At 41.7% G+C, this 23,593-nt stretch overlaps 1 protein-coding gene across 3 annotated transcripts in view; it reads left to right on the forward strand.

The window, feature by feature from the left end:
* LOC123517899 (alpha-actinin, sarcomeric-like) overlaps window positions 1-23,593 on the forward strand; it is a 76,160-nt gene that overhangs the window by 28,936 nt on the left and 23,631 nt on the right. For all 3 annotated transcript variants that reach the window (XR_006678609.1, XR_006678610.1, XM_045278356.1), the window contains exon 2: window positions 23,390-23,494. Coding sequence is in view for 1 of the 3 variants with exons in the window: in XM_045278356.1 (XP_045134291.1) it covers window positions 23,390-23,494 (105 nt within the window). In the remaining 2 variants the exon portion in view is untranslated. The remainder of the gene's footprint in view (window positions 1-23,389; window positions 23,495-23,593) is intronic.

Consider the following 23,593-nt stretch of genomic DNA (forward strand, 5'->3'; position numbering starts at 1 on the left):
CCTGACCTGCTGCTTGCTTCACTGACTGCTCCTCCTGGCTTGAATTGCTGGTTTGACTGACTTGGTATTGGCTTGACGTGCTGGCTTGATTGGCTTATTACTGGCTTGAACTGCTGGTTAGAGTGATCTGCTTCTGGTGGTGGTGGTGGCTGGACTTGCTCTTAGCTTGCATTGACGTGGTGACTTGACTCTTTCTTGTTCCTGGCTTGAATTGCTGGCTTGACTCTTGCTACTGGCTTGAACTGCCGGTTAGACTGACCTGTTTCTGTCTTAAACTGCTGGCTTGACGTGCTGGCTAGACTCTTGTTCCTGGCTTGACTGACCTCCTACTAGCTTGAACTGCTGGCTAGACTCTTGTTCGTGGCTTGAATTGCAGGCTAGACTCTTGTTCCTGGCTTGACTGACTTCCTACTGGGTTGAACGTGGTTTACTCCTTTGGTAATGCTGACGTGATAGGACTGACATGCCGGGGCTGACTGGAGGAGACTGACGTGATGACTTGCTTATGGTGACGCCTTGAGACTCACTGACGTGGGTTGGTTAACTTGCTAAGAGTGACGTGATAAAGTTGACTTGGTAAAGGTGACGTGACAGGAGTGACGTGGTGGTGGTGGTGGTGGTGGTGGTGGTGGTGGTGGAACTGGCTTAGTGTTATTTCTTTTTTGGGCAGTTTTTTTTTTTTCTAATCGTTGTGTCTCTTCTGATATATTTTTTTTTTCATTACGACACGAAACAGCAGAGGAGGAGGAGGAGGAGGAGAGTAATACAAATATTCTGAGAGTGGGAAGGGAGAGGGGAGAGGGGATTAGCAACGAAGGAAGAGAGGGAGGTAGGAATGATATGCAGTGGGTGGAGTGATGGGAGATATTTTGACATTTATAGTAAGTTTAACCACTTCAGTACTGAGACATTTTTTACTTTGATTTTGGGGTGTGATTATATTATTTTATTTACATTAGGAAGTGTCTATGGAGGTCAGAAGATTAATGGTCAGAGTCTTTGCCATTCTCATCCCCACATATGATTCTGAAGCTCTATGAAATCGCAGAAATTGTGACCAGAATGGATAAAATGACTTAGCATGGTACTGAAGGTGAATGAAGGTGAGTGTAGAGCAAGTGTATAAATTTCGGAGTGGATAGAAATTTAGAAGACATGCGCCAGATTACGATGAAGATGTGAAGAAGATAGCAAGTATTTCTCCTTCATTTTTTTTCCTCCTTTTCCTCCTCTCTGTGTAAATCCTTCTCGCGTTTTTTTTTCTTTCTTCTTCCTTTTCCTCTTCTCAGAACAAAAAAAATCCTTTCATTTCTTTATATTTCTCCTTTTCCTCTTCTTAGTACAAACTTTCCTCTTGCATTTTATTTTCTTCCTTTTTCTTTCTTTGCTGTACACATATTCCTGCATTTCTTCTTTGCCTTCGTTTTCCTCTTCATACCACAAACCTTCCTGCATTTCTCTTCCTTTTCCTCATAGTACAAACCTTTCTCTATCATTTCTTTATTTTCCTCCTTGTCTTCATCGCTGTACAAATTTTTCCTGTATCTTTTTATAATTTTCCTCCTCTTACTCTCAGCAGAAACATTCCTCTTACATTTCTTTATTCTATTCCTTTTCCTCCTTTGGTGTATAACGAAACGAGAGACATATCATGGGCTTGTATTTGTCAACACTGTGTCCTCTCGTCACCACTGTTCTTAAAGGCCACACAGATAATTAGTCAGCTTGTCACGGAAGGGATGTTTTTCTTCCACTGGTGACGCAGAAGTCCTGTTTAGCAATCACTACAAATCATGAAAACACCCTGTAAGGTCTGAGAAAAAACTCCACTACAGCAAATAAAATAAAAGAAAAAAATGGCGAAAAGATTAATAATAAAATCAGCTACCAAATAACAGTGAAAAAGAGAACATTTTAAGCATCCAAACTTAGCATAGACTAAACCCCAGAAAGCAGCAGGATACCAATTAAGTTAGATTACAGAAAGGAGATGAAAGCAGCGGGTTATCAAATGGTACGGCAGATGACCTGAATAGCTTCCATTGCTGGGTTGTCAGAGCAGAGTCTTCTTAATATGCTTGAGAGGCGATCACTTAGATTTATGGTCAGATATTTTATACGTAGGGACTGAGAAGTGGACATCGGCATGCATATATTAATGTATTACTGGGGTGATAGGCCTGTACACACTGGGCCTCTTGTTATTATGTCTTACCTTGTGTTGGTTCTGTGAGTGGTGCTTGAGAGAGAGAGAGAGAGTAGAAAGTAGAAAGTTGAAGGAATTTTGGGAGATGAAAAGAAAATAGTAATGATAATAGGAAAGTATTTTATGACACAATTAGGAATGTTTTGGTGTTTGTGGTTATTGAATATATTACAATTTTACTCTAATATAATTTCCTTCCAGTATAATTTCCTTCTTTACTTATTATTTTTTCATTGCATATAATCTCGTTTTCATGAGAGAGAGAGAGAGAGAGAGAGAGAGAGAGAGAGAGAGAGAGAGAGAGAGAGAGAGAGACTGCCTTCTTCCATATCACGATTGCTGAAGAGAGTAGATTTATTGCGTGATAAATATAACCTCTTAAAAATAAAACGAAATCATATTAATAAGTAAGAAAATAAAAACATTACAAAGGATGAAAAAAAAAGAAAAGAAGATTGAACAAATTAAAAAGTCCCCAGTTAAAGGCAGTCTCTCTCTCTCTCTCTCTCTCTCTCTCTCTCTCTCTCTCTCTCTCTCTCTCTCTCTCTCTCTCTCTCTCTCTTTTTAACACATTATTTTTTTTTTCTTTATTATATACATTTTTTTTTGCTTCACAGAATGACAAGTTAATTGAACGTGGCAAAGTTCGTTCACTGCTGCAGGATGTGACCTTGCTCTCTCTCTCTCTCTCTCTCTCTCTCTCTCTCTCTCTCTCTCTCTCTCTCTCTCTCTCTCTCTCTCTCTCTTCATCCTAATATTAGATAAACGATCATCTTAGAGAGAGAGAGAGAGAGAAGAAGAAGAGAGAAGAGAATGTTAGGAATCCACGCGTTTCAAGGTCATATAGGATGTCTGTGTCTTCTTCCATACCTCTCTCTCTCTCTCTCTCTCTCTCTCTCTCTCTCTCTCTCTCTCTCTCTCTCTCTCTCTCTCTCTGTTAATTTGTGCATATTTTCCTTTCGTCCTTTTGTTTATTATTTCTCTCTCTCTCTCTCTCTCTCTCTCTCTCTCTCTCTCTCTCTCTCTCTCTCTCTCTCTCTCTCTCTCTCTCATTTACATATTTGGTCTATGTACGTGTCCGTGAACGTGTTCGTGCGTACACAGAATTACTGGCAGTCATGCGTACATCTTCTTCTCCTCCTCCTCCTCCTCCTCCTCCTCCTCCTCCTCCTCCTCCTCCTCCTCCTCCTCCTCCTCCTCCTCCTCCTCCTCCTCCTCCTCCTTCCCGTTTGTTGCTGGGGAATTAACGTGATATTGCCCTTCTTTTCTCCTCCTCCTCCTCCTCCTCCTCCTCCTCTAATTTGTCTACCTCATGTCAGAGAGAGAGAGAGAGAGAGAGAGAGAGAGAGAGAGAGAGAGTAAAAGTAGTAGTAATAGTCTTAGTGGAGTGTGGCGGTTTGGTCATTAATTCTCTCTCTCTCTCTCTCTCTCTCTCTCTCTCTCTCTCTCTCTCTCTCTCTCTCTCTCTCTCTCTCTCTCTCTCTCTCTCTCTCTTTCTCTCTCTAAAACTCTCTCTCCTCCTCCTCCTCCTCCTCCTCCTCCTCCTCCTCCTCCTCCTCCTCCTCCTCCTCCTCCTCCTCCTCCTCCTCTCTTTCATCCTCACGTTGTCTTCTTATCTTCTTTCATCTTCCTTGTCTTTTCCCTCCTCCTCCTCCTCCTGTCCTCCTCCTCCTCCTCCTCCTCCTCCTCCTTCTTTGAATCCTTTTTTTATTCTTTTCTTTTCTTTTTTCTATTTTCTCTTTGTACATACATCGCCTCTTAATTTGTCATTCTTCTCATCTTTGTTATTTCTTTTCTTTCTTTTCTTCCTCTCGATTTTTTCTTCTTTTTCTTCTTCTATTCTTCTTCTATTCTTTTTCTTGTTCTCGTTCTTCATCATCATCATCATCTTCTTCTTCTTCTTCTTCTTCTTCTTCTTCTCCTTCTCTTCCTCCTTCTCCCTCGGATGTGGTTAGTTAGATTAGTTAAGCTAGGTTGGGATAGGTTAGGTTAGGCCTCCTCCTCCTCCTCCTCCTCCTCCTCCTCCTCCTCCTCCTCCTCCTCCTCCGTTGCACGTGGTTTTGTTGTCATGATCGCTTCTCGAACTCCGGCGTTTGTTTACTTCTGTTCACATGACCTTACCGCTCTCTCTCTCTCTCTCTCTCTCTCTCTCTCTCTCTCTCTCTCTCTCTCTCTCTCTCTCTCTCTCTCTCTCGTAATGAAGGGAGATGTTATTTTTTTGTGCTTTGTAAGTTTTTGTTGAAGACGAAAGTAAATTGTGAAAGAATGTGTAACAGGAGACAGAGAGAGAGAGAGAGAGAGAGAGAGAGAGAGAGAGAGAGAGAGAGAGAGAGAGAGAGAGAGGACGTTAAAGATGATCTGCTGTACAGCAAACCCCACCCACACACATGCACGCCAACACACACACACACACACACACACACACACACACACACACACACACACACACACACACACACACACACACACACACACACACACACACAGGTAGGAGGGTAATAAGAGGTGATAATTCTAGGCACAGCAACCAATAGAATATAAATAAGGATGATAATAATAATAAAAGTAGTAATATTAGTAATTGATAATAACAATAAGGGACACAACAACTCAACAATAGAAAGAAAAAAAAGGAAAAAAATGTGAGGATGGCAAATGAACACAATAAGCAAAGTAGACGAATACATTAAGAAAAAAATGAAGAAAAAAAACCAAGATTAGCACCAAAATTGAGAGAGAGAGAGAGAGAGAGAGAGAGAGAGAGAGAGAGAGAGAGAGAGAGAGAGAGGGTAAAGCAAGTAGGAACAAAACGATGAGGTAGCACAAGAAAATCACCTTTTGTAATATTACGCCGCTTTTGACTGTGTGGTTTGGTGGTGGTGGTGGTGGTGGTGGTGGAGAAGAGTGGAGGGATGGTTGTGGGCTTCTCTCTTTGTGGTGTGGTTGGGTGTGGTCAGGGATGCGGCTCTGGTGGTTACTGGATCCTCTCTCTCTCTCTCTCTCTCTCTCTCTCTCTCTCTCTCTCTCTCTCTCTCTCTGAGAGAGAGAGAGAGAGAGAGAGAGAGAGAGAGAGAGAGAGAGAGAGAGAGAGAGAGCATCCATGTAATAATTCTCACGTACCATGTCATACAGAGGAAATTACGCGCGCGCACAAATTTTTTTTTTTTTTTTTTTTTTTTTTTTCTCTTAATGTCTGGCAATAAAATTCATGTGATGGTTTCCTGCCTCGACCTTCCCATACCTAAACACAGTAGTAGTAGTAGTAGTAGTAGTAGTAGTAGTAGTAGTAGTAGTAGTTAGTAATAATTTATTACTTTCATATACACTTTTTATGCACACTTTTATTGCTTCACGCACCTGTGTGTGTGTGTGTGTGTGTGTGTGTGTGTGTGTGTGTGTGTGTGTGTGTGTGTGCGCGTGAGTGTGTGTAATGAGTGTGTTTTTCGTAGTGTTACCTGTAGTAGTAATAGCAGTAGTAGTAGTAGTAGTAGTAGGAGGAGGAGGAGGAGGAGGAGGAGGAGGAGGAGGAGGAGGAGGAAGAGGAGGAGGAGGAGGAAGAAGAGAAGAACGAGGAGGAGGAGGAAGAAGGAGGAAAAACAGGAAAAGCAGCAGTTATTCTTATCACGTTAAATAAAAGTAGTAGTAGTAGTAGTAGTAGCAGCATTAGTAGTAATAAGAGGAGGAGAAAAAACAAGTCATTCTTCTCACAGGTAAAAAAAAAAGGAAAAAAAAAAAAGAAAAGCAGAGGTGGTGGTAGTAGTAGTAGTAGTAGTAGTAGTAGTAGTAGGAGGAGGAGGAGGAGGAGGAGGAGCAGGAGCAATAATCATTCGTGTCCCATGTAAAAAGGCTGTGAAATCTGTGTTATGTGTCGGAAAAGAGTGAGGAATGTGGGATGAGTAATAAAGGTGTGGCCAGGTGAGGCGAGGCGAGGCGAGGCGAGGACGCGTCAAGCAGGCAGGAAGGCACGTGTTTGTGTGTGTGTGTGTGTGTGTGTGTGTGTGTGGTGGACGTGTGTTGGTTAGGTCGCCAATATCACCTCTGAGAAAGTTTGTAATGACTCACTATGTACCCACCTGGCGCCCACACACACACACACACACACACACACACACACACACACACATACACGTTCTTGTAATTTTCTTCCTAATGCTATGTAAAAACCGCAATGATTTTCTTATTTTCTCTCCCCTTCTCTCTTCTTTCCTTCCCTCTTGCCTCTCTCCTTCCCTTCCATTTCTCCTTCCTTCCCTCTGCCTATGTTCAGTTATTCAGCGTGTGTTCGTCCCCGCACTGGCTTACACTGGTTCCTCTGCTTCCACTACTGGCGGGAACGACGGCTGAAATGATATGAAGTGGAAATACGTGAGGGTAAAATGACGAGACTCTCAGGGGGAAAAGATGTGGGGAAAATGACTATACTTTACTCATACCTGGAATTATATAAAGAAAGTTACTTAAAGCTTTGATGGAAATAGGAAGGGAAGTTTTTTTTAGTGGAAATGTAAGTGGTGAAATTGCTTCTCTTCGTTGGAAAGAGAGGGAGGTAATTTTTTTGTCTTCTAAATCTTACATGAAGTTAACTGAAGAAAATAAAAATCCTCTTACAAAAAACGCATATTCTTTCTTTTTTTTCTTTTTTAGTGTTGAGTAATGATAATAATGATAATAATAATAATAATAAACAGTTACATTTCAGATTGATAACACTTAGGATGAACAAACTTCATTGCTGTAGATAGGTTAGACAACTAGATAACTTAACCCAACCTCACCTAATCTCACCTCACCCGCACCTCACCTTACCCACCCGACCTCACCTTACCCCACCTCACCTTACCTAACCTAACCTCACCTTACTTGACCTCACCTCACCTCACCTCACCTAACCTAACCTCACTTCACCTCACCTCTAAACCAACCTTAAAAAAAAAATAAAAATAAAAAACTTGTAAATCATAACTAGCACAAGAACCAGTAGACAAGAAAAAAAAGGAAGAAAGAAAATAAATAGTAAAACAACAACAAATCGATAAAAAAAAAAGGACAAAATGACAGATGAACAATAAAGACAATAGGTAAAATGATAAGTAAAAATGTGTTCATCGTGTTAGCCTTCCTTCACTCCATCAAGACGAGGAGAGCCCGCCGCAGCAGACGTAACAGTGGTGCTCTGTAATGCAAATGTTTCGTGGCTGGTGCCGTTGGAGTTCAGAGGTTGCGTAACTGTATAGCGGTGAGTAGGTGGTGGTGGTGGTGGTGGTGGTGGTGGTCACGTGCTAGCCGAGTCCTGTGTGTGTGTGTGTTTGTGTGTGTGTGATAATTTGATAAGGAAGGGTGTGATTTGAGATGTGATAGTGTTTCAAGAGAGAGAGAGAGAGAGAGAGAGAGCATGGTTTTATCCTAATTCAACAGGTTCCTTCCCAAGCATTTTCATTTCTCAATCCTCTCTTCCTTTCCTTCCTTCTTTCATTCCTGTCCTTGGATACTTTCTCCTTCCTTCCTTCCTTCCTTCCTTCTTTCTTAAACTACTCCCCTCTTTCCCTGCCTCCTAACATTTATTTTCCTTCCTCCATCTTCCCGTGCACGAAACCCGGTACTCCTCCTCCTCCTCCTCCTCCTCCTCCTCCTCCTCCTCCTCCTCCTTGTCCTCTTCCCCTTCCACCTTCGTTCCTTCTCACCTCTCGCTCCTTCCTCAGTCAGCGGGAACTGTGTCACCCCGTTAGTGTGTGTGTGTGTGTGTGTGTGTGGGATGATCGGTGGTAATTAAGTATTGATTGAGGAAGAGGAAGAAGAGAACGGAGCAATGAGACACAACAATATATAAGAGCATTCCACTGTTTATAGAATGTTTATTATTATATAGTATCACGTGACCTTCAACCCCTGCTCTCTCTCTCTCTCTCTCTCTCTCTTGGTGGTGTTTGCTGACCAATGTTTGTTCGAGAATGGATTTCCTTCCCTTCTCTGTTTTCTTTTTGTGTGTTTTGCCTTTTTTCCATGTTAGACAAGGCATTGGTTCTTCCGTGGCGACGTTGGGAAGTGTGCTGGTCATCGGCCCGTGGAGAGAGAGAGAGAGAGAGAGAGAGAGAGAGAGAGAGAGAGAGAGTGTTTTGTGTGCTTCTGTTAGTCTTTCAGATTATTGTTTTAGAATCTTACATCGTTGGGTACTGATATGCGCGCGCACACACACACACACACACACACACACACACACACACACACACACACACACACACACACAACAACAACAACAACAACTACTACCACCACCACCACCACCACCACCACCGTAGCACAAGAGAAGCTACAGAATATAACGCAAGAACAACAAGTGGTTGGCAACCCTCTAAAACTAACCGACCATCGCGCCTCGCCTTGCTGCACCTCGTGGCGACATCTGGCAAATCAATCTTAAGTCTCCGTGCTCTTCAAAATTATCTACGTACAAACTACGTGTCTGCCTCTCCCGACGCTGCAAAAAGACACAGGGCTCGTTACGGGTGTCGGAAACGGTTGGCTGAGTGGCTGGAGTGGACTGGGTGGGTTTGGGTGGACTTTGAAGAGATAGAGTGGTTTAAACCCTTCAATATTGGGGCACATTTTTACCTTGATATTTGTGTACGATAAGACCGTTTCATTGACATTGGGAAGGGTCTATGGAGGTCAAAAGACTATTAGCCACAGTCTTCACTATTTTAATACCCCACATGAGTTTCTGAAGCTGTATAGAATCACCAAATAGTAAGCAGAATGAAAATGGAAACGTGTGTTGGTACTGAGGGGGGTTAAGATAAGACAATATTTCGAAACCAAACCTATCTTAACCTAACCCTATCCAACCTAACTTAAACAACTTTTAAAGGGCTCTAGTCGAAATAACGCGAGTTTAGAAGAATGCTGTTACGGTTCGATTGACAGATTAACCAAAAATGTCTACATAGTTAACAGGAGAAACACTTGAGAACCCAGGTACTCGTCTATGTGGCCTTGGAAAACAGTGGTGGCGAGAGAGCAGACTGTTGATGAATACTGGACAATAATGGGGGACGACCTGGGATGGCCGGGGACTGATTGACTCGGGATGGACTGAGGTGAGCTGGGAAGGATCTGAAGTGGGTGAAAAAGCGCCACGGATCAGGGCACACACAACCAGTTCAAGCGGAAACACACACACGCACACGCACACACACAGAGGAGGTGGTCTTGGGCACGCTTAGGGCAGACTGATGGTGGCTTGGTGTACGGCGCGTGTGACTAGCGTGTGGGTGTCTGGGTGACGTCAAGTGGTATTACTCTTTCCTCCTCATCCCGCCTGGCCCTATTGGTTCCTGGTTAGGGGTATTTCAGGATAGTCGCTTGTGTGTGTGTGTGTGTGTGTGTGTGTGTGTGTGTGTGTGTGTGTGTGTGTGTGTGGCGGATTTATAGTTTTTTATTCCTATTGTTGTTATTGTTGTGGTAGTAGTAGTAGTAGTAGTAGTAGTAGTAGTAGTAGTAGTAATTAGCACTACCACGTATACAAATATGATTTTACACACACACACACACACACACACACACACACACACACACACACACACACACACACACACACCTGAAACCGCGTCCTATTCGATAAAATTTTCGAGACAACCACTTTCATAACGGTACCATCATATTCTCTCTCTCTCTCTCTCTCTCTCTCTCTCTCTCTCTCTCTCTCTCTCTCTCTCTCTCTCTCTCTCTCTCTCTCTCGGCCACACACCTGCCGCCCTCCCCACAGGTACGGCAACTTAATTACAGGTGCACTAACAGGTAAAAGAGAGGTTTGGTTAGTGTGTGTTGCCGCGCTACCAGGCAGTAGTAGTAGTAGTAGTAGTAGTAGTAGTAGTAGTAGTAGTAGTAGTAGTAGCAGTAGTAGTAATGTCCAAAGGGTGACTGATCTGAACGAGGAAGGAAGGGAAGCTAAATTATTCACTTATTAGAATTCTGGAGTGTTTTTATAATGTTTATGGTTAGCGAGGGAGTGGTGGTGGTGAAGGAGGAGGAGGAGGAGGAGGAGGAGGAGGAGGAAGAAAAAGAAAAGAAAAGGAAATAGAGGAGGAGGAGAAGGAAGAGGAAGAGGAAATAGAAAAGGAGGAAGAGAAGAAAGAATCCGAATTATGTGGTAGAATGTTATTACTACTTCTACTACTACTACTACTACTACTACTACTACTACTACTACTACTACTACTACTACTACTACTACTACTGACAATAATAATAATAATAATAATAATAATAATAATAATAAGGATAATATCATCACCGTCTGTGATTAGACAAGGATCGAGAGAGAGAGAGAGAGAGAGAGAGAGAGAGAGAGAGAGAGAGAGAGAGAGAGAGAGAGCGCAAATAAAAAGCCGCTTACACGTCCTTGCCACGCTCAGCCAAATTCACCACTGAAAGAGAGAGAGAGAGAGAGAGAGAGAGAGAGAGTACGATCAAGGCGACGACCTGGCACACGGGAAGGTCAGAGAGAGAGAGAGAGAGAGAGAGAGAGAGAGAGAGAGAGAGAGAGAGAGAGAGTGTGAGTGAGTGTGGGAGGGGGAAGTCCCGTATAAAACTACACTTCCTCGAGTCTTGCTTCTCTTTTTTACCGCGACTCTCTCTCTCTCTCTCTCTCTCTCTCTCTCTCTCTCTCCCACGTTGACGCCCACCTCGTGACCGCCTAAGAAACTACCTGTATTGGTTGCCAGAGAGAGAGAGAGAGAGAGAGAGAGAGAGAGAGAGGAGACCTAATCATAGTGTCCACCACCACCACCACCACCACCACCACCTCTTCGTCCTTCACGTGCTCCTAACAACCGCTAATAACTTTGTTCATTGTAACTGTAGAGGTAATGATTGTTTTGAACGTGACGACTTAACAACAACAACAACAACAACAACAACAACAACAATATCAGTTAGGGCAACAATAACCGGCGTCTGGTGAAACTAAACGGCTAATTATTTTATTTTATTTTATTTACTTAATTTTTTTTTATCTTGTTGCCATTCCTGTTCGTTCGTTCGTTCGTCCACTAATTGTTGTTGGTTGGTTTGAGTTCCGTTTTTTTTTTTTTTGTGTTTTATCTTATCTTTTATTGATTTATGTATTTATTTTATTTATTTATTTATTTTTTTTGAGTGGGTGAAGGTTTGTTATTTGTTCTTTTATATCTATTGTTTACTTCTATTATTATTATTATTATTATTATTTACATTATTGACTTAATTTTTTGAATAGTGAATGCAATAAAAAATAAAAAACCAGGAACAAGAACAAAAGAACGTAGAACTAAAAACAGAAGAACGTAATAAAGAAACGAAAGAATAACAACTTAAAAAATAGAACACAAGAACTTAAAGAAGAACAAAAATCTGAACTTAATGAAACGAAAAACAGCAAAGGACAGTGCAACAATTAGACCACAAAGGACAGTCAAGCCAGTCTCTACACCAACTAAAACCTATACAGACACACTTCATTACTCTTTCCCCTAACTCCCACAATCCTTAAGAAAGATATCCCTTACCTAATTAATAAAGTGAATCATGACTAACCAACCCTCTGATGACTTAGTCCATAGTGGTGACGTTAGGTTGGGTTAAGTTAAGTTGGGTTAAAGTTGGTTACGTAGAAAAATAGGTTCGTTTTAGGTTAGGTTAGGTTTCACTATGCTAGGTTGGGCTGAATTAGGTGTAGGTTAGGTTAGGTTATTTTTTTTTTTTTTTTTTTTTTTTTTCGGTTGAGGTTTGGTTAGGTTATAGTTATAAATGGGTTTCTCTGTCTCTTACTCGATGGTAGTGTGTGGGGTATAGGAGCCTTAGCACACGGTCCAGTGGTTCAGTGGTTCACGGTTTGTATTTCTGGCCAAACGGAGACTAAAATGGCTTATGTTTGGTTTGGTTTCTTCCTGGTAGTCGTTACTCACTGAGCTAAGGACACGTGGACACAGTGAGTCGCTGCACGTAACCTGAGTTGTGTTGGACCTTAATTGTTTTCCTCCAGGAGTGGGAGATTGGTTGCCGTGTGTGTGTGTGTGTGTGTGTGTGTGTGTGTGTGTGTGTGTGTGTGTGTGTGTGTGTGTGTGAGGGATCAGGAATGTTTTGTCCCTCATCGTAGAAGATAAACACGGCTATTTGATAAAGTAACAGCAACAACAACAGCACGCACCAATAATAGTAGTAATAATAATAATAATAATGAGTCAACTTTGTGAATGTTACTTTTTACATCTTGATTTGCATATTTTAATCTTATTCTTAGTTGATAGGATTATGTTATGTTTGTTTTCACGAGTTTCTACACTTTCTTTCGCGGGAGACATTTAATTAACATGTAATACTCATTTTTTTTTACGGCATTTTTCCCTTCTTCCTTTACTTACTGCTATTTTTTTTTTTTTTAACCCTCTCTCTTGCTTTTACTCTCTCTCCATCTATTTCCCTCTGTCTATCTGTCCAATCCAATCCGCTTCACAGTAAACATAAACGAACATAAACAGTGATGGTCTGGTGAACTCGTGAACAATGCCAGTTGATATTGTTTAAGTCTGAAAATTCTCGCTAATCATTCCTTTTTTTTTTTTTTTTTACGTATTCCTTATTACAATTTCTAAAGTCAATGACACATATTACTTTCTACTTTTACTATATACATTTTTCAACCCATTCAGTACCATGTTCAAATGTTCACATGGGGGGTTAAAATAGTGAAGACTGTGGCCATTAATCTTGTGACCTCCATAGACGCTTCCTAATGTTAATAAAATGGTCAGATCGTACACAAATCTCAAGGTGAAAATGTCTCCCATTAATGAAGGGGTTAAGCTTTCTTTTATTACAATTATAATGATTTTTACGTAGCTTTTACCGTGAAAGTGTGAGAAAATATTCTTAAAGTTTTCCTCATTTTTTATTAGTTTTCTCTGTTTTTTTCTATTTTACTTTCTATTTGCACTTCACTATCTCTCAAGTCATTAATTAATATTCAGCGTTTCTTTTTCTTTTCTATTTTGAACGTAAGACACAAAAATGGCGAGCATCTCATTTGTATTCATTGTTTTATGCATTTTATTTCATCTTTATTCTCACGCTGAAATTTCCTAAGGTGCTTCTCTCTCTATTTTAACTAGTTTTATTTTGAACTTAACAAGACGGACAGCATTTTATTTCGTTCTTTCTTATTTTCTCTTTTTATTTTCCTATTTCACCTTCGTTTTCTTTTCTTTGAGCTTTATTCTCGGGTTACAGTTATATTCCTCGTAGCCAAGTGCTCAAGTTCCTTTACCTTTTAGTGTGAACGTGAGTAACGAGAGAGAGAGACACAAGAACACGCCAACACTTTTTTTTTTTTTCTTTGTTCGTTCATGTGTTCTTTTAACGTTCTGGCCTTGGCTTGTGTAGTCTGCTCTCTCTATCAAGGCGAACGCACATTCCTTCCTTCTAATTTCTTTCTAGTTTAATTCTTTCGTTCGAGTTTTTTTATTGTATTTTTCTTTTCTTTTTTATTTGTTCATTGTTCTTACATTATTTTACTTTTCTTCATTCATTCTGTTGTTCTTTTTTTTTTTTTTTGCTTCCTTCCTTCATTCTTCTCCATTTCTCTCGTTTTGTTTTATTTTTATACATACTTTTCAAGATACTTTATTCTTTCCTTTAATTTTCCTCAGTTTTATTCATTTAGCATTTTTTTTTCTAATTTATTCCATTCATATTCTTTCTATCATTCTCATTTTTTTTCTTTTCACTTGTTCTCATCATCTTTCCTTCCTCCTTCCTTCCTTCCTTCCTTCCTTTTTTTTCTTTTCTCTTTCTTAATTCCATGTACGCTTTTCGAGATACCTGACTACGAATCTGAACGAGTTAAAACGCAAGCTGGGTCAGGTGAGATTAAATATAAGGTAGAATCAGATAAGGTAAGCTGAGGTTATAAGGTTACGTTACGTCAGCCCACCTGGGAAGACAAGGCTAGGTTAGGCTAAGATTAGATTGAATAAGGTAAATTTAGGTTGGTTTGCGTTCAGGTGCAAGTAAGCTATATTAGACAAGGTAAGATTACATTTAGTTAGATTACGTGAGTTAGCTTACGTGAGTCACATAGCCAGGCAAGATCAGGTAAGGTAAGGACAAGTTAGCTAAGATTGGGTAAGGTCAGCACAGGTGATCACGAATAAATCCAGGTAACATTGCAAATTAGAAAGCCCAAATAAGGTGAGACTAGTATTACCTGTACCTTACCACCACCACCACCACCACCACCACTACCTGTACCTCTGGATCGTGCCTCACCTGGGTGCAAATGTTACCTGTTGACACTTACCTGGTGGCTGGATGGCAGCAGGCACCCGCACTCGTTAACCTTCCCACCGGCCTTACCCTCACCTTGGCCCGCGGGGAGAGAGAGAGAGAGAGAGAGAGAGAGAGAGAGAGAGAGAGAGAGAGAGAGAGAGAGAGAGAGAGAGGTGGGAGGGGTGGAGGAGACAGACAGGAAGTAAAACAGGAAAGAGTTGCAAAAAAAAAGATACAATAATTTATTTATTGACTGATGTAAAAATTTTGCCTTCATTATCGAACATTAGAAGAGGAGGAGGAGGAGGAGGAAAGAAAAGAGAAACAAGTGGAAAGAGAAAGAAAAGAAATAGAACAAGCAGCATTTAGAGAGAGAGAGAGAGAGAGAGAGAGAGAGAGAGAGAGAGAGTTATTTCTGAAGGTTGCCTCTCACCGCCTACACACTCCCAAAGTAACCCACACCTCAGCCCCACTCTCTCTCTCTCTCTCTCTCTCTCTCTCTCTCTCTCTCTCTCTCTCTCTCTCTCTCTCTCTCTCACCACCACGCCCCACATTCCTTCTCCGTCCTTTTCTTCCTCATTTTTCTTTCCTTCCTCCGTCCTTACAGCCGTTTCTTGGCCCTTCACCCCATCTCTCTCTCTCTCTCTCTCTCTCTCTCTCTCTCTCTCTCTCTCTCTCTCTCTCTCTCTCTCTCTCTCTCTCTCTCTCTCTCTCTCTTCCTTAACTTATTGATTTGTTTCTTCCTTCTTTCCTTCCTATTATTATTATTATTATTATTATTATTATTATTATTATTATTATTATTATTATTATTATTATTATTATTATTATTAGTTATTATTATTGTCATTATCACTATTATTTTCTCTTCCTTCTCTCCTTTCTTTTCTTCCTTCTGTCATGTCCTATATTTTTTATTTCATTTGTTTCTCTCTCTCTCTCTCTCTCTCTCTCTCTCTCTCTCTCTCTCTCTCTCTCTCTCTCTCTCTCTCTCTCTCTCTCTCTCTCTCTCTCTCTCTCTCTCTCTCTCTCTTTTCTTTCTTTCTTTCTTTCTCTCTCTCTCTCTCTCTCTCTCTCTCTCTCTCTCTCTCTCTCTCTCTCTCTCTCTCTCTCTCTCTCTCTCTCTCTCTCTCTCTCTCTCTCTCTCTCTCTCTCTCTCTCTCTCTCTCTCTCTCGCACCGTATGAAATCTTTTAATGATTCTGTACGGAAAGAAATTTACCCTCTTAATGGTGTGACTGCTTTAATTAGTGTTTAAGCGTTAGTTACTTAAGGCTAAGGAGGTAATTTGGTGTAACATGCGTCAACGGCCGTTCGGTGCTGTTAGGTTACGTTTGGATAGGTCTCACCATATCCTCATAAAAAAAAAAACAATGGCATTTACTTATCAACCAGAAGACTTTCCCTTTCCAATATCTATTTATGAAAAATCCTCTTTGAAAACCACAACGATGTCCTCTGAGATCTCCAATTTGGTTTAGGTTACGGTAGGTTAAATTTGATCAGGTTAGGTGAATTTAAGGTGACTTCCATTTCTTTCGGTTGTATATACTTTTTTTTATTTTGTTTATACCAAGTGGGCTTTTCACGGGAATTTCTGGGCTAAAGGGGATACTTTTTTAGGGTGCCTCCTATCTCAAAGCCCACCCGCTAGGAAACCGTTGCCCCGAGTGAGGAAGCCCAACCTACACTCGGACCGTGGATAGGATTCGAACCCATGCGCTTGGAGACCCCTCGGACCCCAAAGCACGCATGGTTCCACTGTACCACGGCGGTTTGAGTTGAACAGATAGACAAAGACACGGGATCGGCCGCCCATCGTGGTGGTGAAAGACGTTGGGGCAGGGTTTTAGGGTATTTTAAGACAGTTTGGCATGTTTAGGATATTTTGAGACGGTTTGAGAGAAAGTGATGGACGAGGGAGTGAAAGCAAGGAAGGAGGGGAAAAACATAGCAATAAGTAAAGAGTTAAAGGAAAGGACGGTAATGAAAGAAAGGAAAAAGATAACAAAGGGCAAGAAGGAAAGAAGGAAAATAAATGGAAAAAAGTAAAAGGGAAGACTGGAGAGAGAGAGAGAGAGAGAGAGAGAGAGAGAGAGAGAGAGAGAGAGAGAGAGAGAGAGAGAGAGAGAGAGAAAATGTGGATCAGTATTGTGTTGTCCTTAACCTAAACTATTTTACTTTCTATTTTTTGTTTTATTGACGAAGGAAGAAGAGATGACGATTTGCAGGTGTTGGTTGGCTGTGGCTGGCTGTGTTGGCTGTCTGTGGCTGGCTGTGGCTGGCTGTGTTGGCTGTGGCTGGCTGTGATTGGCGGTGTTGGGTGAAAGCAAGTCTATACGTATGAAGGAGAATATATGTGTCCTGAACTTTGCTTGGCTTGTGTGTGTGTGTGTGTGTGTGTGTGTGTGTGTGTGTGTGTGTGTGTGTGTGTGTAATTCACTGTTTGATCTGCTGCAGTCTCTGACGAGACAGCCAGACGTTACCCTACGGAACGAGCTCAGAGCTCATTATTTCCGATCTTGGGATAGGCCTGAGACCAGGCACACACCACACACCGGGACAACAAGGTCACAACTCCTAGATTTACATCCCGTACCTACTCACTGCTAGGTGAACAGGGGCTACACGTGAAAGGAGACACACCCAAATATCTCCACCCGGCCGGGGAATCGAACCCCGGTCCTCTGGCTTGTGAAGCCAGCGCTCTAACCACTGTGTGTGTGTGTGTGTGTGTGTGTGTGTGTGTGTGTGTGTGTGTGTGTGTGTGTGTGTGTGTGTGTGTGTGTGTGTGTGTGTGTGTAGGCAAAAGTGATGAACATTTCCTCTCTCTCTCTCTCTCTCTCTCTCTCTCTCTCTCTCTCTCTCTCTCTCTCTCTCTCTCTCTCTCTCTCTCTCTCTCTCTCTCTCTCTCTCTCTCTCTCTCTCTCTCTCTCTCTCTCTCTCTCTCTCTTACTTTGCCTCTCGCTGTGTGTCTGTGAACGTTGCAAGCAAGGAAGAAGGCAAGAAAGCGTCCAGCCGTGACTTTTGACTAATCTATGTACTCTTGTTTGCTAAGTATTCATGGACGCCGCTGATCCATATGTCAAGGCTCGTCTTTTTTGTCAGCCGTAGCGGTACACTAATGAAGGCTGGCCACTGCAGGTAAACTTAGGAGTACTGCGCACGTATGGCCGACTAACTGGTGAGGTGATGGTGTAAAAAAGAAAATGGTAAAAGAATGGAGTTTAGATTATTGGTTTTGGAAGTTTCCGTGTTATTTTGTGTGATAAATGTCGTGTTTTCTATTTTTATTTTTTTTTCTTCTTTAAGGAATGTGAGTTGTTGTCCTTTTGAATTGTCTTCCGTGATCGTGTCTTTGTTTTTCTTTATATATATATATATATATATATATATATATATATATATATATATATATATATATATATATATATATATATATATATTGTTTGGCGCATGATGACAGTGTGGCGCTTGTTAGTTTAAGTAATTTCATGTTATTTTACTGGTGTGAGAAATATAACACACACATGTTAAATATTCCATCTAAACTATTCTTTGTATCAGTTACGCCTCTCAGGACGTAATTCCATATAGTTTTTTTTTTTTTGGGAGAAATAATATAACTAGAAACAATTATTGATCTCAAATATTCCATCGACTACTTTTTGTGTCGGTTATGCCTCTCAGAATGAAATTAGTAACTTGCATGTGTGTTTTCTGTTAGAGTCAGGTAATCCGCTCTCACTACCTTGTGTTTTGAGTCTTCCCATAGTGCTCTGATTCCTTACCAGTCCCCTTATACATCCGTCTCAGTAGATTAAAGGAGTCAAGAGTCAGGTAATCCACTCACTACCTTGTGTTTTGAATCTTGCCATAGCCTTAAAGTGTTATGATTCTTTGCCAGTCTCCTTACACATCCTAGTTGGTTGAGACTCAGTAGATTAGAGGAGGTACTGGTGAAAACTAAACATAATGAAAGTCTGTTCAGAAGATTACTTGCCTGCTTGCCACTTAACTTAGAGAGAATTGCTGTATCGTTCATTTAGGTCATCTCTGAAAATTAGCATTGGTTATTTGCATCCATTGACTACTTTTTACAGACTAGTGATAGGATGTAGTGGTGTGCGTCTGAGATCTGTTAGTTTATCCTCAGTGCCACGGAACATTAGCATAATCATTCAACTTCTGCACTGTGTTATCATGCTTAATTAATGGCCTGACACTAGTATGGAATATGATTGCTTAAGACCACTAGCAGTAAAAGGAGTGTCCGTGTTGCTCAAGCTGTTTAATCATATAGACTAACTCATGTAGAAGTAACAATTGCCGCACCATCATTGCCAGTGGAAAGGGTTAATGATGGGGTGAATCTAATAATGGTTTGCTAGGGTCGTATCAGAGTTGGCGGGACTGATAGCATAAGATAGCGACTGGAACTTGTTAGGTACTTCATATTAAAGTTTTACCTTTCTCCACCAGTTGAGTCCTTTCATGCTGTGTGTGTGTGTGTGTGTGTGTGTGTGTGTGTGTGTGTGTGTGTGTGTGTGTGTGTGTGTGTGTGTGGAGAAGCTTTCCCACGACTGGCTCAGATGGCCCTGATGATGCGTTTCCTTATATTTTTCCCGCCTCAGCATGTCTTGTCCTTAGTAAGAGCTAGGTAGGTTGGCGTTCTGTCACTCGGTGTAGGCAGAGTGAGGCCGCCCGTCCGTCACTCACGCTCATTATGTGGCTTAAAAGTCTCACGTGCTGGGCTGGCTGTGGGTGAATACGTAAAACTGTTTAATGGTTGGCTATACAGGTTTCTCGAAAGAGAGGCATCAGGGGTACCATTAGTAAGCATTCAGGTGGTGGGAAAAATAGCTAATTGATTGCCAAATGTGATGAGCCATTTCCTGAAGTGACGCCTCTATGTGATTATTCTTACACTATTAGTTTTGCTGATTATTATGGGACCCTCCCTCCCTTTCCTTCCCTCTTTCTGCCTTCCCACCTTCCCCGTCACGCCACAGGATTGATTTCAGCACTGCAGGCCAAGAAACGCTGTCGCAGCAACCGTGAATCATCAGCCAACATGCACATGAGGGAAAAAAAGTAACGCGTGGGTAGTAGGCACAGGCAGGCACTAGCAGGCTCTACTTGCATACCACCCCGAGCACCGCAGACTTCAAGACACACAAACCACTGCCAAACACAAGCGAATATGAGCCGGTGACTGGTGTGCAAACCTCTTCCCTGCCTTTCTAATGTGTGATCGCCTTCTTGCCAGCCTTCAGGGACCAGCTGTTGTAATAAGTTAGCGTAAACATGTATCAGCTTAAGTTGTTGTGATCCTGTCCCCCCTACACACACACACACACACACACACACACACACACACACACACACACACACACACACACACACACACACACACACACACACACACACACACTCTCTCTCTCTCTCTCTCTCTCTCTCTCTCTCTCTCTCTCTCAAGTGTTTGCTTTAGTGATTTCTGCCTTGCTGAGGTGACAGTTGTTGGTTGTCGGATGGCTCTTGTCACTTCAGTCAGCTCCTCCGAAGTGAATATCTCCCTGCACATTCCTCCTATATTGTTAATGATGCGAATGATGCAGACTAAAAAAGAGCCACTGAAAAACAAAAAGATCTCTTATAAACACGGAATTATATGGAGTAAGACAAAGCTATAGACTAATTTCCTTCCCTCCCGCCTATTATAAACACGAAACTATTATACAATAAGACAAAACTACAGACTTATTTCTCTCTCTTCCCTCCCCCTCCTATTATAAACACGAAACTATAGAGAGTGAGGCATAACTATAGACTCATTTCTTCTCCTTCCCCTATTCCCCCTCTTATAAACACGAAACTAAAACAATAAGACAAAAACCACACTTTCTCCCCACATACCACCTTTCGTTCTGCCAGCATCGTTGTCACATAGCACTTATCATTTTACAAACATTTACAAAAGTGTGTCCGCTGCGGCGCGTGACTAGCCTGGGGTTTTGTAAGATATCTGTACGTGATATTTGATCCACGACGCACTTCAGGGGAGAGAAAAAAAAGAATATTAAGTTCACCAAGTCGATTAACTCTGAGCAAGTGTTTTTGGGGTCGAGTCCGTCTGGGTGGTGTTGGTGCTTGGAGGGGCGGGGTAAGGTGATCATGTAGTGGGCTGGGACTAGAGTGGGCTGGATATGGGTTGGGTTGGGATGAGATGCCACGCTCTGGGCACACACTAATAGTTGTTGTGTGAGTTTTGGGTTAGAGGCGAGGCTGTTCAAGGGTCCTGGGTGGGTGAGTGGCTTGAGGAGGTGGATAGGGGAGAGAGGGCACGGACAGACACTCATCTCCCGCTCACTTATCTCCTTGGGGCGTGTCTCCTCTGAGGTAGTTACCGTGTTAAAATTAATGTTTGTAACTGTAATGCTCTTTTTTTTTTTACCAGAATTCCTTCCTTGTCTTTTGTATTAAGTGTATTGGGATCACGTGAGGGCCAGCTGGCATCTTAGCCGTCTCTACGGTGCGTGAGGTTACCTTAAGTTAGGTTAGGTTATGGTTGGTTAGGTTAGCTTGGACATTGTTTTGGGTTAGTCTAGATGAGGAGAGCTAAGTTGCCTTTCTTTGGGTTATATTACTTTCGACTAGCTTTGCATTTCTAGTTGATTTCGATTGGGTTGGGTTGGGTTAGGTTTGGTCAGGTTAGGTTAGGTTAGGTTAGGTCAGGTCAGATTTGGTTAGGTTTAGTTTGGTTAGGTCAGGTTAGGTTAGGTTTTATTTTATTTTATTTTATTTAATATAATACAGTTTAGGTTAGTACCGTTTAGGTTTAATTAGATGGATTAGCTAGCAACCTAACCTAACGAAACTTAACGTAACCTAACAAATCCAACTTCATCTCAGAAAATCAGCTGTAATGACTAATTTTCCCTGTAATCCTTCCTAACATACACATTAAACCCTTTCTATTTCTATATCATTTACTTACTTTCTTTTGACACTGTTCTGAATAAGTGTTACCTGGTGGTGGTGTGGCGTGTGGGGGCAGAACGGCGGCCCACCTCATAACCTGCACCCCACCAGGTATACACACTACACCATCACCACCTGGCCTCGCGCTCCCACCTGCACACCTCTCACTTAGGCGCCACTCCACCGCCTTCATGAACCCTTCCCCTCTCACCCACCCCCCACACACACAGACTTCACGCTCCATAATTCAGTGATTATAAATAGCAACAGTAATGATAGATGGTGGTTATGATGATATAATGGCATTTTTTACACACACACACACACACACACACACACACACACACACACACACACACACACACACACACACACACACACACACACACACACACACATTGTGACATAGTTTTCGTTTCTGGTCATTGTAACCTGGTAATGTTGTCGCGTCATTCGCCTTCCTCCTCTCTTTCTCTTCCCTTCCATTACGTCCCTTCCTTCCTTTGTTTTCCTTTACCTTACCTTACCTTACCTTACCTTACCTTACTTTTTACTTTGCCTTACCTTCCTCCTTTCTTCTTCTTTTCATTCTATATCATTTAATTTATTTTAATTTCCTTTGACATTACTTCTCTCTTTTTTTTCACCCTCCCCTCCTTTCCACATTCTCTCTCTCTCTCTCTCTCTCTCTCTCTCTCTCTCTCTCTCTCTCTCTCTCTCTCTCTCTCTCTCTCTCTCTCTCTCTCTCTCTCTCTCTCTCTCTCTCTCTCTCTCTCTCTCTCTCTCTAGTGGCAGTATACACGTAGGTTAGGTTATGTATGATTTCACTTCAGGTTTTATATACAAAGCAGTCATCTAGACAGGCTGCAGGTGTGTGTGTGTGTGTGTGTGTGTGTGTGTGTGTGTGTGTGTGTGTGTGTGTGTGTTCAGGTGTTATGATTCGTCAGCTGCAGGTGTAGCATTCAATTAAGTTACCCCTTACCTTTAAAAGTGTTGATATATTCGCGTACGTATTACTCAGAGGTTGGGTAAATGGAAGTGGTCTCTCTCTCTCTCTCTCTCTCTCTCTCTCTCTCTCTCTCTCTCTCTCTCTCTCTCTCTCTCTCTCTCTCTCTCTCTCTCAAACTCTCAAACTCTGTGCCGTTTCCCTCCTCCCACCTTTTCTATTTTTGTCTCTTTCTTTTTTCCTTTTTGCTTCACATCTCCTTCATGTGCAGGTCACTGGGAAGGTCATAGGTCATAAGTCACGGAATCTCGTATTTATTTGTTTGTTTTTTACCTATCTATCTTTTTATCATGTCTATCTATCTATCTATCATCTATCCAGTATATACGTTTCTTTTATGCTTCTATCTACGTTTTATTTGATTTTAGCTGTTCTTTTACTTATTTCTTGACAGGATTGAGGTAAGAAGGTTCGTAATTAAAAAAAAAACAAACTCCCTTCTCTTATTCCCCATTCACCTATCTGGTTTTTAACTGTGGTATCCTTTTCGTTCCTCCCTCTTTCCTTATCTTCCCCCTCTTCAAGTACACATACATGGGATTTTAAACCGCAACATTATGACGTTCTGTATAGTGACATGTTTATTTAATGCCTTACGTTCATTATATCCTGATAACGTCCACACTCCAGGAAATCGAGTATTGTAGCTATTGTATGAAAGGGGAAAAGGAAAAGGAGAAGACGTCTTTCTCTTATCTTACGTATTAGTTATTGCACAGGAAATAAACAGAAATTAGCTATTTTCTGAAAGAAGAAAATATAAATCCGTGTGTGTTTCATGTTTACCTCTTTTCTTTCTCTATCTATAGCATCAGAAATAAATCAATAAAAAGCTACAGAATAGAAATAAAAATGTAAAGACGTGTTTCTCATGCTTCACTCTCTCCCTCTCGACAGACCTTCACTGCGTGGTGCAACTCTCATCTTCGCAAGGCGGGCACCCTCATCGAGAGCATTGAGGAAGAGTTCAGGAATGGCCTTAAGCTCATGCTGCTGCTCGAGGTAAGTCCTTCACCTCACCTGCACCCGCTGACCTCACGTGTGGGTGCCGTGAGCGTGCTGCTGTGGCTCCCGTGACGTGAATACCGCCAGCGCCCCACT

The sequence above is a fragment of the Portunus trituberculatus genome, chromosome 43 (genome assembly GCF_017591435.1).
Source record: "Portunus trituberculatus isolate SZX2019 chromosome 43, ASM1759143v1, whole genome shotgun sequence".
Taxonomy (NCBI): domain Eukaryota; kingdom Metazoa; phylum Arthropoda; class Malacostraca; order Decapoda; family Portunidae; genus Portunus; species Portunus trituberculatus.